Here is an 18,406-nt window from a genome sequence, read left to right as displayed (position 1 = left end):
AATAAATGGAACTACTAAGTAGTGAGCGAGCAGTAATTTAAGCACATGGAGGGTTAAAAAAACTTGTGGCATTATTATTCCTCGAACAGATTCGGGCAATGAGAATTTTCTCTCTAAGAAAAGGTTAGGCATCTTCAATAAAGGTTGCCTCAAAGGTCACTGAATGTTGTTCATTTCAACCCGCCATTAATCATCATCGCTTTTATGTAAAACAATTTGCTGAGAGTGAAAGTGGCTTGCACTTTAAATTGAAGCTATATTGTTGATTTGAATTGTTGCAATGTTTTATGGCAGGAAGTGTTTTTTTTTTTTTTTAACTCTTCGTTCTGACAACACAGAGGCGTGTTGACTTTTTCTACTCATCCATTGCACAAATCCAAATTAAAATAATTACAAAAAAATACATACAAATAATAATAGTGACAAGAAGGAGAGGAAATGAAAACTAAGGTTACTTTTAATTCTTCAGTGGAACCTGCACTGTTGCTAGCTTCCAACAGGGGGCAGCGTGTCACAGATAGTCAACAAAAAGCCGCTGACTGTCCTTGCAGCCAAGCTTACCTTTACCTCAACATTCATACATTAATTTTTTGTTGAGTTTATGAGATTGGCACTTTAGTCAGGTAGTAGCCTATCCCAATTAAAGTGGTCGCCTGCACTGGTTGCCAGTTGATCACCAGTTGGACAAGCAGCCATTCACACTCATAGAGAAGAGACTCAAACGTCCATGTTTTGGAAATATGTGAAGAAGATAGAGCACCCACTCAGAAAAAAACTTTTTGAGATCTGAATCAGCGAGGCAGACCATACATACTTTTTTTTTTGCTATCTCCTTTCCCCCCATCTTTCCAAACACGGCTAGTGAGCATGAAAGATTACTCTCCATTTGTACAAGTCAAACACACAGACGAGAAAATTCCAACACCCCACAACACTTTTCTTTATCCCTGCAAAGCAAATATGTAAGATAAGAACATGACTTTTTCTGTCCCAATATAATCTTTGGGGAAAGTCTCACTGCTCTCTCACTGTCTGTAACGTTTAGAGAAATACAAACGCTGGCTCATAATACATGAAGACGCTAACCAAAGTCAGGGATGTATTTGAAAGGCCACAATCACCGCTCGTGATTCTTTCTCCATCTGGTGTTCCCGTTTGATTGACCTGTCCAACCTCTTGATTGTGCTTATTTTCCCATTGATATGCCCTCATTGAAATAATGGAGCGTTACGCCGCCGCAGGGGCAGAGCGTGACCCCCTGCCAGGGCTGATTGCATCCTGCCTTGATGTAAATTCACTCGCCCCTACGTAGATATAAATGGAGTACTCCAATCTGGCCGGAAATTACCGGTCCAGTCGAAAATGACTCACAGGTAGCTGGGCGTTTACTTAGCAGTGTGTGATTTTAATATGTAGCTGGGTTGTAAAAAGGGTTTTGCACAAACTATAATAAGAATTGCAAAATAGTTAGAAAATATGGGAATGTGACATTTGCTTGAGCGTAGATTCAGAAGTCATTACGATCTAAAAATAATTTTTTTTTCCAGACTGATAAGAGTACGAGTGTCTACTCTTTGAGAACTCGATCCCGAGAACCGATACCTCTTGGACTTTTATTTAACGCAGGAGCAAAAATGTAAAGAAAGACCTTTGCTTCTGATGCAACTGCCATGGTATAGCACCACCTACTGCCAAGGAGGACTTACTCCATTCGACTTTATTTATTGAATGGCTGGTATCGCCATTTTCCATGCGTAACCAGAATCGGGACTTACTAATCTCTGAAAAAGAACAAAAGGTAAATAAAAACAAACTTGGACAAACGTTAAATTTTTTTCCCCAACACGGAAAACCAGAAGAGAGGTTAGGAAATACGGTAAATCCTTTCTCTGATTATCCTGCTCACAACTTTGAGTGCCCGTTATGTCCCACCCTTAGGAGTCCTCATTGATGTTAAACTTCCGACAAATTAAATGCCGCCGTAAAAGCGAAACGTAATGCGTGTCGTGGGCTTGTTTCCGCAGCGGCCCTTAATGGCACCACGCGTGGCGTTTGGTCCATTTTAACGCAACCTTGTAAAATAAGATACGGCCCCCTCAGGCTGACCACCCGAAATAGATGCCCTTGTTGTCCTCTCGGTTGGTGTCTGGTCACGAATGGGAGCCGTTCGGTGTTTATCAGTGTTCCATTTTACGCGTGAGCGTAAAAGGCTACAACAACATTGATTTGCGAGATTACAGGATGAAAACACAATTGGCCTGGTTAATGTATCATGCTACGCAGATCATCCACGAGAGAGAGAGACTGTGACAGAAAACAAGCTAGCTAAATGTTAGCGATTGATGGCTAACACTTCGAAAGAGAAAACCCCTTCAAGGTCATTTGTTTGTTTCAACTGTGTCCATTTTTGGGGGATGCCCAAAGTATTCCATGTGTGTTTAATTGAAAGGAATCCATGCAAATTAATTTGCCGTACGGGCAGTTTTCAAATGCGACCGAGACTCAAGAGGCAGAAATAAGATTACGGATAATCTCCGTCTGAATGTGAGGTTATTACTTGACATGATGAGCGCAGGTGTTGCAAGCAGAACGAGGGTTAGCGTAATCACATTTAGGCTCTCACGCCAATAAGCCTTGGCACTCTACTTATTCTTGAGGTCTGGATAAATGTGATGGAAGTCACACGTTTTGCATTTTCATTTCCCGCCGTCTGCTTGCTTCCTTTTTTGTCATCTCGGCCTGATTTCTTTCCAGCGTCGTTTTTCCCCATTCTGTCTGTGCAGTGTATTTTTTCAATATAGTAGATATCATGGAGAAGACAACACGGATGGTCCAAGGTTTATCATGCAGTTGCGTTCTTATGGTGATGATGTAATTTGAATTTTTAGGGAAGTCAGAATTTGTTGGAATTGATTACCGCGCTATGCCATTTTTAAATATATACAGAAAATTCCCTTAAGATTTTGAGAGATTTGATTTTTGTATTGGCCAATATATTTTTTATATATACCAATGGACTGTTTTTTAAATATATACAGAAAACATTTGAGAGATTTCATTTTTTATTGCCCAGTGTATCTTGGCAATGATTCCAAAACGTAAACTGGTTGAATTTAAGGTTACAATCACACTGCAGCTCAATTCTGATTGTTTCACTCGGATCAGATAAAAAAAAAATTCAATTCCAATTTTTTTTTCAAATCCGACCTTGGCCTCTTTCATATGTGGTCTTCGATTGGATGGATACGCATCTTATGTTTTGCAGCAATCAAATGCCAGCGGCCACTCTTCCTTGTCTCCCAGGTAAAGCGAATACGCTCCTAATTACAATAGAAGCGCTGCAGGAACCAACGAGGAAGGCTGCAGTTCCCTACGGCCTGAGCCGATATTGGGCGCCTGACTCGCTACAATTGAAACGAAATATATGCAGTTGGTAAGATGATACATTTCCCCAGAGAATATGGAGGTGCCTTTGTTGTAATTTAAAATCCAAAAGATTGAGCCAGGTACTTAGGCAGAAAAATGCAGATTTGTTTTTCCCGTCCGACAGCTCGCGGCGAGAATGGACTTAGGCATCAAATCTTTTGCGTTTACTGATCTTTCGATTACAGCGTCTCTCCCTTGTCGACAACGGTTATCCAGCGGGCACTCCAGTCTTGAGAGAAGCTGTCAAGTGAAGCCGAAGTGAATCGCCCTATTTGAGTTCAAATGGGCCTATTGATTTGGGTCCTTGATATCTACTGTGGCAGTCTGAATTATTTTTTTTTTGGTTGCTGTTTTTTTTTTTAAAAGCCGCGATCAAAGACAGTCATAGTTTCGACCGCAATTGGTTTTGTTTGGATTGTGTCTACTTTGCACAACGAGCCTTCTTCGGTTTCGCAATGGATGCAGGGTACGGCAATTTCATCGCAATTGGCCCTTTATCAAGTTGAGGCTCCATCTATCAAGCCATAGACGGGTATTGAAATCGCCACACTGACCACAAATCACACCGATGGATCTGGTTTTTATCCCCGACAAGGCCGTCATCACTCTGGAGTGGCTGCAAGGGCTGGGAAGAGGCCATTTGGGAATCTAGCCGGTATTTTCTTTGTTGATGGATGCCGTCTACTTGACCTCCTTGTGACCAGGCTGGACTAAGGCTGAACCTGAAATTGCTCCTCAGCATTAGTGAATTGCTCCTCATTAGTGAATTGCTCCTCAATTAAGAAATGATTTGTGATGTTGTGTTCAGATCAGGATTTTAATGCTACCGATCATCCACGATTCCGATCCCTGCGACTCGCAAACGATTATTTTAATCATCGATTAATCTGTCCATGCTAGCTAAATCAAAGTCCTTCTAGCATATCGTTGCCTCCAGAGCACAACTGCCTATTCCTAAATCTTCCCTTCTCAGCCGCCATTTTTTTTTTTTTTTTTTTTTTTTTTACATAGCCAATCAATGCAAATGGAAAAAGACAATAATGAAGGACAAGACAGATAGCTGAGCCGTCTTTGCAGCTGTGCCTCTTTTCATTTTAAATATGACTCCGCCCGCGATGATTGATGGGAAGTCATGGCGGGATAATAGCTCACACTTGCCACCTCATCTTGCACGCAGCTGTCAAAACAAAACAGCTTAAATCTTCGCGTGTATTATCACATTAAGAAGAACATAATGTTATGCTGTCCTGTTATTAAGTGTTAAGACCAGAAGTTATTGCATTTGCTGTTTCTGTGAATGATTCATCTGTCGCTGGCAAGTCTGTTCTTCCAAAAAATAATCATGAATGAAAATATAGGAAGGAATCTAATTAGCATCCTTGTGTTTTCAACAAAACCTAAATCCATCATCTTAAAGTCTGAAGTAGAAACAAACATTTTCTTTTCCCCAAGATATTTTAACTTCTCATTGGTGACCATGTAAAAAAGAGCAGAATGGTAGCAGAGATGATGAGTCAGCAAAACATTTCAGTAGCCAAAGCCAGCAATCCTTCAACTACGACATTTAAGAAAAAAAAACATCAGGTCATTTTCAACTCTGCACAATCAGCCGCAATCACCGAGTGCCAATCAGTCCAGAATGTACCGCGCCGCTCGCTCCTGAGTCATTCGAGATCGGCGCCGACGTTCCCGGAATCAAAGAACAACTTGTACGGAATTATTCTTTTGACGTCACGATTTTGACAAAACCAAACACGGTCGCTTTCTCACCACAATTTCACCATTCACCCAATTAACGCCTCATTATTTATCGTTTTTCCAAAGTCGTAGGGCGCCACGGCTGAAAGATCAAAAGCGTAGCCTCGGTTTTCCAAACGCTGGCTCTCTTAATGCATTTGTTCCGTAACATCATGCACGGGAAGTGGACCGCATAATCCCACTTCTTGCCCTTGGAGCAGGGCGAGAAAATGGAACAGCATGAAATGCTAATCAAATTTAAGAAAAGCAATTCTGAAGTCTGAAAGCCTTATCCTACCCCATCCCCTTGACTCGGGATGTGTGAGGTGTTATCAGCACCGCGGGAGGAACCGAGGGACCCTTTGCCCCGGCGCGGTGTTCGGTGAGGGGAAGACAGAAGTCTTCAGGGGTGGAAGAACACCCACACACAATGGACGCAAGCGGAAAGTAAAACAGGTCAAGACTCCAGCGCTCCGATAAGGCGGGAGGGACTCATGAATTAAAGAGTGGTGGAGGAAATATGACATTTTTCTTTTCCATTTTGTCTATCGGGACCGGTCGCACGGCGGGCCCAATCTCCGAGAGAGAGCCGGAACCGATAATAGACCGCCAGAGACGAGATTCATTCAAGTAATTCCTCTCCTTTTTGCGCAGACGGATTGGCACTCGGAAAATTTAAAACAACCTTTTGGGAAATGTGAGCAACAAGAGAATGACATTATCATAACGGATCATTTATATCTAAATACCTATTGTGTTGAAAGAGAAGTTCTTTTTACACCTGTGAATAAAAATTGCTTTTGGAGCAATTAATCTAACGTGCCAGATGGGTTGCTTCGGAAATGTTTTTGTTTTGCATTTCCGTTGAGGGAAGAGCTGACGGAATACATTTAAAAATACCTTTGAGACTTGAAAGGTGATTGGTTGATTTGTTTTCGTTGTAAAATTCAGATCAAAATCGCTCGTCTAAATTTAGATTCAGTTTCCACAGATTATACACTTCGTTCTTTCGGAACATTCGTTGTCAGAAACGTTCGCTACCATTGACGAGAATAGACGTCAAAACGTACATTTGATAACTGGCAGTGAATGAGTTCAACTTTCATCGTAAAGGGTCACAAATGCGATGATGCTCGGATTAAAGTAACTTTTCTTTTATTTCCGCGTCAATGAGGATTCTTCTCACCCCTTTCCAAAGTGATCTGGGTGATTAATGGTTAAGTGTTGATGTCAAGGGAAGGCACGGATGCAATATGCCCGTTTGTTCTAATGACGGTTACTACCGAGAGCTGCGAGGTGATTAATGACTTTTTTTTTTTTCTGTCACACACATCGCAGGCATCGAGTGGAACGGATGTTCCCGAACCGAAATTTGGTCATTCTTTTGCAAGAGGGTGTAAAATATATATTCACCCCTGATGTATAGATGCGGATGAGCACTTTTTCATCGCCGAGGTTCTTGCATATTTATTAGAGTAAAAGGGCAAGTGGTTTTGTTACAAGCTAACCTTTAACTATGTGTCAATGATGCCACCTTGGTTCTGGCCCATGTAATGAACGCTGCACACCAAGTGGGGAAAACTGAAAATTATGAAAGACCGTCTTCACCGCGGGGTTACCTCAAACCGCCATTCCTGAGTTCGTTTTTTTTATCAGAAGCCACCAGAGAAATATACATGAAGCGGTGATTTCTCACTTTGAAAAAGGTTGTGATGTCCTCCGTGGGGTGTTTTTGGTAGGCAAACAAAATCAAGGGGGAGCCCGCGGGGGGGCTTTAGCTGGGTAAATAGCCTGTCTAATGCAGTTCTAATCTGCAGAGGCAATCTGGGGAGAGGTGCCGCTAGGCTCTGTCAGTCGGGATGATGAGACAGCGGTGACGACGTGGCAGTTGTTATTAGTGCTATCATTGATCAGACTGCTGCTGAGTTTTAGAAGAATGATAGAGCTTGTGGTTGAGGCCTAGCTCTGACGTTGAGGCCACTCTTTTCAAATGAAACTTATTCATCCATCCATTCATGCATCCATGCATCCATCTATCTGACTCCATCCATCCATCCAGCCATCCATCCATCCATCCATCCATCCATCCATCCATCGTCCCCCAACTATCCAACTATCCATCCATCCATCCATTGACCCCCCAACCATCCATCCATCCATCCATCCATCGATTCATCCATCCATCCATCCATGCATCCATCGACCCCCCCCAACTATCCAACTATCCATCCATCCACCCATCGACCCCCCAACTATCCATCCATGCATCCATCGACCCCCCCCAACTATCCAACTATCCATCCATCCACCCATCGACCCCCCCAACTATCCATCCATCCACCCATCGACCCCCCCAACTATCCATCCATCCATCCATCCATCCATCCATCCATCCATCCATCCATCCATCCATCCATCCATCGACCCCCAACTATCCAACTATCCATCCATCCATCCATCCATTGACCCCCCAACCATCCATCCATCCATCCTGTAGCTCCCTCTTGTCAATCAGGCGTACAAGCAGTTCTTCAAAACGGGCATTTATTAAACTCCTTCTCCACACACATGCCGTGAGAACTAAAAGACATAAAGACTATTAACATAAAACGTTCTCACAGAGAACAGTGCATTTTCTTATGGCAGCTACACATCCATCCATCCATCCATCCATCCATCCATCCATCCATCCATCCATCCATCCATCCATCCATCCATCCATCCATCCATCCATCCATCCATCCATCCATCCATCCCCCAAAACTCTTCATAAAATAGCTACCGCACCATAGCCGCATAATAAACGGTGTCTCGAGGACACTGCTATGCATAAAGCTGCCAATTTGAACTAATTATGTTTCATCAAAATACCCATTATTGCATTGTGCCTCTTGAATTAAACAAGCAGGTAGATTTGTTACACAAGACGGCCTAATAAGTGCTTTCAGTAAGCATAACTTGATCAAATCTTGCATTAGTGATTCGGCGTCAACCTGCCGCAGGAGTCTTTTCCACCTTTCTCGTAATTAATGAGAATCGTAATTGCTGTGAATCCGGCGTGGCCAAATGAATCACAAAACGCACTCGTGCGAAATTGTGTCATTGGCTAACTGTGTTTGTGTCATGAATGCGGTTACGCGGCAGCTCATGAATGCATAAACGTTTTCGGTACAAGATTGTCATTTGGAGAGCTGTTTTGGGAAAATGACATTGTTAAAAAAATGTAAAAAAAATGAGAATGCACCTGACTCACAGTCTCTTCTAATGCAAATGTAACAAAATCTTACCCAAAAGTAACATTCTGGTTTTCCATATCAAGCATGACTGTATCAAAGTGATTTACATGTTTGTATCTGATGAGAGCCTAGCCCAAAAAAAAACAAAAAATGCTGTTTATGCAGGTAAATCCCTGTGATTGTATTGGTTGAAAAAGAGTGAGCTCCTGGCAAATGTGATTAGTGGAAGGCTTTCATCTGCTTCGTAAACCACTCCAGACGTTAATGTGCAACAGGGCTCCTCTTTCTTTACGCCGCTGCTGCAGTGCGCTCTACTGTTGCCGACTCATTATGAAACATGCTGCTTCTGCACTTCAACACTTTTCTAATGTCCTCCACCACAGAAAGGTGTCTAGTTCTTCAATAATACAAAGTTGCCATTCAAACTAATTTTAAAAGAAGATAGAAAATCATTTTTATGCCTCTAATAGAATTATTATATCTTAGCTAGTCACGGCTAGCTAAAATTAGCCAATCAGAGACATCGAGGGATCAATCATTTGTCCACGTGGCGACTTATAGCATGGTGATCGTCACTATTTGGTTATTGAATTGATCGTACATTCCCCAAAACACATCAAGCCGGTAGTCAATAATTGCAAAGAGCGCACGCATCAAGTATCTAAAATGTTACGTGAAACGATCCACTCGTGTTCAACCTTCAGCTCATAGCTCAGTCATACAATCGATATAACAAAAGGTAGAATAGCGTTGACCTTTCAACACCCGCTTAACAACAGCGGCAGAAATATTTCTATAACAGTGTTATCTAAATGAGGATCTAGGTTGATAATATTTTTCCACTAATTTGATGCTACCTGGAATTAAGCTCCATGCAATTAAAATCATGTAATATTGTCAGACTTTGTCGTACGTGATATCGGAGCCATTGATATCATCCGGTGAAGATATATCAAATTTGTGCATTAGTTCAAATGTTTCAATCAAACTTATTTCCTGCTTCGCGGGTTAATTTGATTTCATTCAGAAGCAATGAGCATATGGCACTGTTGATGTTTTTTAGCAGCAGCGACCAATCGAGCAGTCTTCGAAGGTACCGTATTTTCTGCACTATAAGGCGCACCTAAAAACCTCCAATTTTCTCAAACGCCGACAGTGCGCCTTATAATCAGGTGCGCCTTATATATGGACCAATATTGAGCCACTACAGCAGGCGTGTCCAAAGTCCGGCCCGCGGGCCAAATGTATATATCTTATATATGGACAAAGTTTTAAAATGGGCCATTCATTGAAGGTGCGTCTTATAATCCGGTGCGCCTTATAGTGCGGCAAATACGGTATCTGTGATTGGAAAATGCAAAAATTTCAAATCATTTTGGATTTAAAAGTGTATTTCAATTTTGGGTTTAGGATAACTGATGGTAAACTTTGAAGGTAGCACACAATCACACAGTTGCCAGTGAATCAGTGTTTGCCGCTGAATTGCAGAGGGGGCCTTGATCGGAGCCCTCACCCTGAAAGGTGAAAAGGTTGAGGGTGCATTGCAATGGGAGAGAGAGAGAGAGAAAAAAAAACGTTGCAGGTTACACATAATTTTCTCCACTGTGGGAAAGGTCTGCTAGAGACTGATAAATGTTAATTACTCCCTTCTGACATGAGCCAGAGAACGGAACCTGGCACCAAGAGGGCCCGATAACACAAAGCAAGCGATTACTGATGAGTATCTTTTGTTTTGCTCTTGTGACTATTTTCATGTGTGTATTAATTTATATATGTGCCTTGCATGATTATATGGTTTCTGTTTATCGTAAGGCTTTTTATCAAAAAATACCAGACAGGTATAGAAAATAGTTTGTTTACGTCTTCCTGTCATTGGGACTGGTGCAGCAGTGACCTCTCTGTTTATTTACGTCGTTTTGTCTTCAGACAAGTATTTTATGGGTCTGACGTCTTAATAAAAACAATGTTATTGTGAAAATGAGGAAAGAACTGGACCTACTTGGGGACCAGGATTCGTTTGTGCAGCAGGTATTGTTGCGGTTGCGGTTTGTTTTTCGTAAAACAGGATTAACCATCTATTTTCTAAACTGTCATTTGTGCATTCTTACTAACTAATAAGCTATCATGCTATTTTAGCATTAACTTTAGCTGTCTGAATGATAGCTAACTCGTAGCTAGCGCAGTTCGTAGGTTTTTATCAACTCGATTTAATGGTAATCTATTATTCATCTAATTTTTTTTATATGATTTTGAGCGCTTTTTATTTTTAGAAAAACGAATTTGCTAGCATGCTATTTTAGCAATATCCCACAGCTAACCTCTCGCTATCTGAATAGTAGCTAACTAATAGCTAGCAGAGTTCAGACGTGAGTTGCCAGTAGGATTTGTAAATTTATTGACGACATATTTATGTGAGTGGAAATGTACCATAATTGAAAAATGTATATTTTCGTAACACTTTTGTTTAAATCAAACAACTCAAATGGCTTCCCAATGAACTTTCAACCCGTTCTTCTCCATCCTTTCAGAGCTTGGCTACGAGCTGCTCTCAATTGAACCCTTCCCCGATATGTGACCAGAATTACAAAGAATCCTCGCGGACAATGCAGCACGTCGAAACGAGTCCCCGGCTCGGTGTTATAACTGTGCCTTATGAATAAATTGCACTGTAGTCGTGATTAGCTTTGTCACAAGCTCAATCACAATATGTGTTTCCTTTCCAGCTGCTCCCATTTCTCAGTTCCTGCATGATCGCGTTTGCTCCTTTGTGTGAACGAAACGTTATCTAAAAGGAGCATCACACAGCGAGCAAAAATGTTTTCCACTCGAGCACTTTATTTCCTTTTACAACATGATGCTGTTAGTACGCACCCACGCCAAATCACCTCATTTATTAAGCTTCACGATATTGTTTCGTTTGTGACGCCCCTGCCGTTTGAAGGACACAGGACAATTTTGGTACGACAATTCATAAGCGAGTTGACCTCTGGCTTAATTAATAGATGGATTTGAGTATGACGGAAATGTGACGATTTTTGTTGAAATTTAATTGGTGTGAATGAGTTTTTTTTATGACCACAGGGTTATGGTGGGGACATTTTATTTTTATTATTTAATTTTTTAATTTTCACTCCCACCTCGACCTCTAACGAGCTTTTTGTTTCCAGTCAGGTGAACAACTCTTCAATGACTTCATTGTTATGCAAGTCGGTCACTTGCCAGACACATTTCGGAGCAAAGGACTCACATGTGACCACTCTGGATTATTGATGGCTCTCTGCTGGGTAAGTTCAACTGACAAAGTGTTTCAGCTATATAAGGTGAAATGTCTACATATAAAAAAAAAAAAAAAAAAATCCTGTTTTGTACTATTCAACTTTAATGGCTTACCACGTTAATGACACAGATTCCATGCAGGCTTTTAAGGTGTAATGCGGCTCAGTGTGACATAATGTCGATTAATGTGACGGGTTTATAATAGATGGCTTGTAAAGAGCACTATTTTCACTTACAGGTTTCTTGAAAGTTGTTTCCAATATTAGTGTAAAAATATATTTCTCGGGCGCGACCGCACCTGCAGGTTTTTGCTGGAATTGTAATTGTTAAAAAAAGGAGAACGGTTGAAATTTATTTTGGGGTTAATCAGAGACACTTCAATCAGTGCCTGACTGCCATTTAACAGTATTGATTAACTAATCAGGAACACCACCATATCCCAGTGATTAGAGGGTGTGCACACTTTTGCAACCATAATATTTCAGTTGTTTTGGTCACGTTAAGGGTTAAGGGGACATTGCAAAACAACAAAATTGGTCTGTTATTTTTCTTACAGTACCGTAATAGGTTTTCCACCAGGCTTTTACACATTATGCAATATTTCTGCCATTTTAAGCAACCAGTCAGTCCAAACCCATCATCATAACCCTTCCAATCTAAAACGATCAATAGTCTAAGGCGTATACAGCATGTTCACGATCGCTCGTGCAAAGGCGTGATTTTTTCCCAATGGAACTAAAGCAATGTATGTCAGTATTTCAAAGCGCAATAGTCAGAATTCATATTTTACATCCACTCCTCCTCCGCTTGACTCAGCTTCCTCGAGTGACGTCCTCCGAGAGGGGAACTCTGAATCCGATACACATTTGATATTTCATTCCCCTTGTATTGAGCTGATGTGTTGGGCGGATGAAGGGAGAGCCGCTCTCCTCCATCGTCCGCTGGGTCACTGCGTTCCTTTGATAACCTTTAACCGCTGTTTAGCACAGCTACTGCCGGGCCGGGCCGGGCCGGGCTGCTGACTATCCCGATAGTTGGAAGACCTTTTTATTGCATACTCAAAACACCCGGGGGCAGGATAAGCATTGCAAAATGGATGGATGGATGCACACTGACTTCTTTGGCTCACTTCTGCATTGCGCAAGACAAGAAAATATGGTAGCCCTGAAGGGTCGAAATAGTTCCAAACAAGGTTCATTACTAGACCCGTGGAAGAGGCTGAAAGAAAGTTACTAAAGCCCGACTTTCCCCAGGCACTGGCAAACAACACTGGAGTTACGATGTCAGTGTGTGTGTACGTCTTCCATGTCTGCTAGTCGGGACACCGTGAGGAATTTACGGCCTTGTGGAGGAAATAACACTTTGGGCCCCACTATTCCGATACTGCAGATGGAAAATAGGGTCGCTGCCGGTCATGGGCCCCTGCGTCACTGGCGGAGCTAGGATTTTTTTTTCCCTTTGGGGGGGCATGGGGGGCAAGGATATTTCAGTCATTCAACAGTTTTTTTTTAACATTTTTGTTATTTTGTCTGTTTTCATTTCCGTTGGTATTTGAATATAAAATAGTATGGCACTCAAGTTCTATTTTCCCAGAAACAGAAATGTCTTTGGAAATCTCTCTCTCTCTCTCTCTCTCTCTCTCTCTCTCTCTCTCTCTCTCTCTCTCTCTCTCTCTCTCTCTCTCTCTCTCTCTCTCTCTCTCTCTCTCTCTCTCTCTCTCTCTCCCTCTCTCTCTTTTCAAAAGAAGCAAGCTGATGGAGTTTACAGTGCTGTCTCTGTCATGAGTCATTGGAGCAAACAGAGGACAGCTGCTTGCAGTCAGAGTTTCCCTCTAGGGGGCACTCTTGCTTCTCATCATCCCAACCATTGGCCCAACCAGTTGCAGCACACTCTCCCATAATGAGACTAATGATTCATCCAGTTATGGGAGTGTTATATTTATATATCTATTTTTTTTCCCCTGAGTCATTATCTTCTATTTAGGCCAGAGTGTGGTAAGTTATGATAATGTCTAAAATGATCAGAATTGTGCTAGATGGAAAATTGGTGATAAATCAAGAATATTTTGCGTCTGGATTTAAACAAACAATTCTGTCTTCCAAATAATTGCCTCAAGGAATCAATGCAAATTACGCACAATTCATCTAAACGCATTTGAATTGTTAATTGTTATGTCAATGTTATTTGAATGCCTAAATTAGAAAAAACATATTAATTCCGGTTTGATATTCAACGGCCCAATGACGTGACGCTGAGCTTTGCCAATCCGAGCCTGGAATGCGTTCAAGCCCTCACTTTGTGCACCCGCACTCTCCGATTCAGCACCACAGGGTGCAGGGAGGATCCAAACCCACGGATCTGCTGCGCATGAATTCGTTTGTTCCCCGCGTGGAAAGTTGACGGACTCTTTATTTCCCCTTTCATTGTTTTACCACACTCGGAGCGAGCGGAGCTGAGCGCTTTTTGGGCAATGCTTGCGGACTTTCTTTTAATGCAAACTTAGTGGATAAGGTTGACTGCAAGTGAGAAGATCCACGAATCGACGCGCATCATCTACAATAAAAGGTACGTTAGGTGCGTTTTTACGCACGGCCATAAAACAACCAACGCTTTTTTGGATAATCTTCAATAACCAAATGCAATCATCAGTTCATTAAATAATACAGCACGTGATAAAAACTGGGTTTACTGAGTGCATGTTTTTTTTTTTTTCCTTTCCACTTCAGGTGGCGGGGGACGCAGAATGGCACTTCCATCCTCTTGTGTGACATGGCACAGCGAGTAGATCTGCTCACTTAACAAATGGAGACCGGCACCGGGAGAGGATAAATTGCGTGCCAAGTAGTGAGGCTTTGGTGCTTTTGGGAGCGATCCTGCGGCTCTTCCCGAATAAAAGACGAGCGCAAGCCAAAAAGAGATGGAGCTGCTTCGGTGCGTGGGACTCGCAGCACTTTTGTGCACAGGTAAGAAAAGCTGCACCACACACTTGCGTGCATGCACAACACTTGGTGCCATAAATCGACGCGCAAAGACGAAACGTGAAACATATTGCTCTATAATAAGGAATAGTGCTTGTGATTTAACTTTTATAGGGTCGTTTGGGTTGGTAGGGAAACAATGATGAAATGCAAATGATTCCCTTTCCGCCAAGCGGACATAGATAATTTATGAGGCTCGTAATTAGCTGTAAGCTGTTGTGGCAGAATACAAAATGACTTGTAATATTAACATGAATACGTTGTGACAGTTGCCTGGAGTGTGTGCGTGTGTGTGCGTGCGTGCGTGTGTGTGTGTGTGTGTGTGTTTGTGTGTGAGAGAGAGAGTGAGAAATGCAGAGTGCTGCAGTTCAGCAGGCTGAAATCTAAACCATACAAAGAAATAAAACACATTTGAGTTGCATTGTGCACCTTTTTTTTAATTTTCATTTTTGAGGTGACTGAATGGTTTTAACATGTGAAAATAATTTTTAAAAAAATGCTGTCAAGCCATTTTTAAGGAAAAGCACAACAAGATTGGCGTGTACGCGCAGTTTGCAAAGTATGACACAATATAATAGCATTCCATTTTTTTTTATGCTATTTATCTTCTGTTATTGTCCTCAAATGCAAATTGAGAAATTGCATTGAAATGTTTGTGGGTAGGACAGTGAACTTGAGGTTGCCATGTGGGGTCTTGTGCACACCCAAGATGCTGAAGTGAATAGACAGTTTATTGGCTCACTAAAACACGTTTACAGACTTCAGTTGTCTGCTAGCCTGATGACACAGTTCCCGGAAGCCTCCAGCCCTGGCCAACAACTAATCCAGCACACTTCAGAATCCAGTTATAGGGTTAGTATTATGTGCCAGCCCTGTCTCCAAAATGAAGAGACTTGTTGAGGGCTGAATGTGAAATAGATCCAGAATAATTTCAGCTTCAAGTAAGACCCCCAAAACAGCCCCTGTTCAAAAAAAAAAAAGCTCCGCAATATGCATTCCAGGCCACTAGTTGGCGACGGTGTCTCTAAAGAGCCACGACATCATACCGCTTATTTTTCAAGTGTTATAGGTTAATCGAGTCTCGAAAAGGGGATTTATTTTTTATTTTTTATCCAATATTCTGATTCTACATTCATATGCCAAGCTGTATAGTTCTCCCTGATGTGTGTACCTCTGACAGGCAAATTGTGAGGAGGTTACTTTCAGGCATGCTGTCACACAAGCCATCAAATTATTGGGAAATGTTGCCATAAAGATGACTTACCACCCTGTCAGCTGTCATATCTGCAGGTGTATGAAAGTCTAGTGACTGGACTGGCCACTTCTTCCATGTTGAACACAAAAAGGTCTCAGGGGACTTTTCAGCAAAGCAAAAATTGACGTATAGATTATTAATAAGATTTCCAACGACACTAAAAGACATTCTCTAAAAATTTCCGGTTATTGATTTTTTTTCCCACACGCAAAGAGACATATAGAATAAATGACACATGATTTGCTTTTCCATTTGTGTACAGTCAAACGACCAGATGGTGGCAAAAGTGTTTTCCGAATGCTGCATAGTTTTAATTACTTGTTGTCATCCAAATTAGGACTACGATGGCTGCGATTTAACGATGTGCCTCTTGGTGTTGTGTAAACAATCAATGGTGTTAAAAACAATGCTGATGCGCTCAAATCTGAAAATCAGTGCCTTCCGCATCAAATAAGTCCCGTATATCATTAGATAGCATCAAATATGGTGAAAGTTAATCAATTAGATCGAGGGTAGTGCCGGACTACAACCAGTAGGTGGCGCTGTACTTATTTCTTTTCAGTACAATAAAGAGGAAACTAAAATGTCATGCTTAGCCTCAACCTTTACATATTTCATTAACCCTCATTTAAGGGAGGAAAGATGATCAAATAAAATATAATAAATATAATAAAATATATATTCGTAAGTTTAAAAGGGTAAAAAAAGATCTCTTGACATTATGGCACATTTACACTCAAGTGTCATTTTCCTTCATCTCCAACATTGAAAATAAATGCCTCGTCCACTTTCGTCTTAATTTAAAACTGAGACAAAAACAATCCCCGGCAAAATCGACCCAGCGAGGGTATTCAGGCAACACCTGACTAGTTTTCTCCGGTGCGATAACAGGGGGCCATTTATGTTTGATGGGTCGTTCTTGAATTAAAAGGCTTTAATGAGCCCCAATTAACACATTTCCAATGAGCCCCCAGTCAAATCATCCTTGCATAATGGAGCTCGCCGCGCTTTCTTTTATTGTATCGTACATTAAGGATTTTGTCTCTTCAGCTTTGTTTCTTACTAATGTGCTTTGGTTGGATTCGCACTGCCACGTCACCCACCGCCCTGCCCTTCTTTGCTCGGAATCTTCCCGAATTAGAAGTTCATTTATTTGATTTTCAGTCAGAGTTATTAAGCAGACGTCTTTTTTTTCAAGTGGATTTTTGTGGATTATGCTTATTCCGGGCTGCTCCGCATCAGCGGGAGACTGACGAAAGAGGTGGAAAGCCCGAGATTTAAAACAGATGATTTTATGGCAACATTACAGCTGTGAAATATAAACTCTGGAGGTTAAAGTCTTGGGGGATATTACTTGACAACTCTTCAACTTGAAGGAGGGCGTTTGCTAATATAGCTGAAGCTTGAAATGTAAGATGGTTTTCTGAAATATTCTTGCGTGGGCCAAAAAGCAATGTCAAAAAAAGTTACGCTCTTGTTGGCTGCTTAAAGGGAAGATTGAGATTGCATGTCTGACTTTAACAAAAAATAGCAGCACTAAATTAGCATTAGCACTTGGCCTGGTTGAACCGGTAGTCTGCAGATGTCAACTGTGGGTTTTGAGTTGTAATACCACCATTCACCACTAGAGGGCAAACAACAGTATGGGGTTATACAAAAGTGTGTACACGTTTTTTGACCATACTTAAAATTCAAAAACATTTGGTTAGAAAGTACTGTGGGTTTTGAGTTGTAATATCACCATTCACCACTAGAGGGCAAACAACAGTATGGGGTTATACAAAAGTGTGTACACATTTTTTGACCATACTTAAAATTTTAAATCATTTGGTTAGAAAGTGCCATTCCCTCTTACACCTATGGACAATTTTGCGTACAGGAAACCCCGTGCTGAAGCTCAAACCCAGAAACATGGGTCCAAAAAAATAACCATATTAAACACCGCTTCTCGATTTGATGTCTTATTTCCAGTGAATACATTTATCACCGTCGCCAGTAGCAGCACAGCGTGGTAACCGAGAAACTTTTCTCTGGCAATTTCCAAACTCCCATCCGAGTGCGGTACCATGCAGTGATGGATGAAGGCTGACCTGGCCTATGTGCAGCAGTGTATCGTACAGCAGGCTCCAGGGAGCGGTGTGAGCAAACACTGCACCACTGAGCCATATGTCATATCGGATGGCTCGTAACACAGAGGCAGTACTCGAAACAAAAAACTCAATGTGCGTTAGGAACGTGTTGACATTCATTTGCAGCACGCCTGCTAATGTCGAGAAAAAAAAAAGCCCATCTGTGGGATTATGAATGGATTTAATATACTGTACAAGTAAAACGTTTGTCAAAAATATTATATTCTATATTTCGATATATTATGACATTATGAAATCAGATGCGTTGGTCTACGTAAATAATATTCTGGGTACATTTCGGGGTTATATGCAATTGAATACTTGACAAATACTTTTGAAATTGCCTTTATATTTTTTTCCCCACGTAGT

The 18,406-nt window shown here is 41.4% G+C and overlaps 1 protein-coding gene across 3 annotated transcripts in view; it reads left to right on the top strand.

Moving 5' to 3' along the window:
* Nucleotides 1–18,406, top strand: part of si:dkey-112m2.1 (transmembrane protein 132C) — an 85,612-nt gene that overhangs the window by 1,131 nt on the left and 66,075 nt on the right. The window contains exons 2-4 of one of the 3 annotated variants that reach the window (XM_037265992.1): nucleotides 11,567–11,683; nucleotides 14,119–14,240; nucleotides 14,402–14,638. In XM_037265992.1, coding sequence (XP_037121887.1) covers nucleotides 14,593–14,638 — 46 coding nt within the window. In that variant the 5' untranslated portion in view covers nucleotides 11,567–11,683; nucleotides 14,119–14,240; nucleotides 14,402–14,592. Of the gene's footprint in view, nucleotides 1–11,566; nucleotides 11,684–13,391; nucleotides 14,241–14,401; nucleotides 14,639–18,406 lie in introns of those variants that run through there. The other 2 variants (XM_037265991.1, XM_037265994.1) reach the window with 2 other exon arrangements.

The sequence above is a fragment of the Syngnathus acus genome, chromosome 12 (assembly GCF_901709675.1).
Source record: "Syngnathus acus chromosome 12, fSynAcu1.2, whole genome shotgun sequence".
NCBI lineage: Eukaryota > Metazoa > Chordata > Actinopteri > Syngnathiformes > Syngnathidae > Syngnathus > Syngnathus acus.
This window is presented reverse-complemented; position numbering and strand designations above follow the sequence as displayed.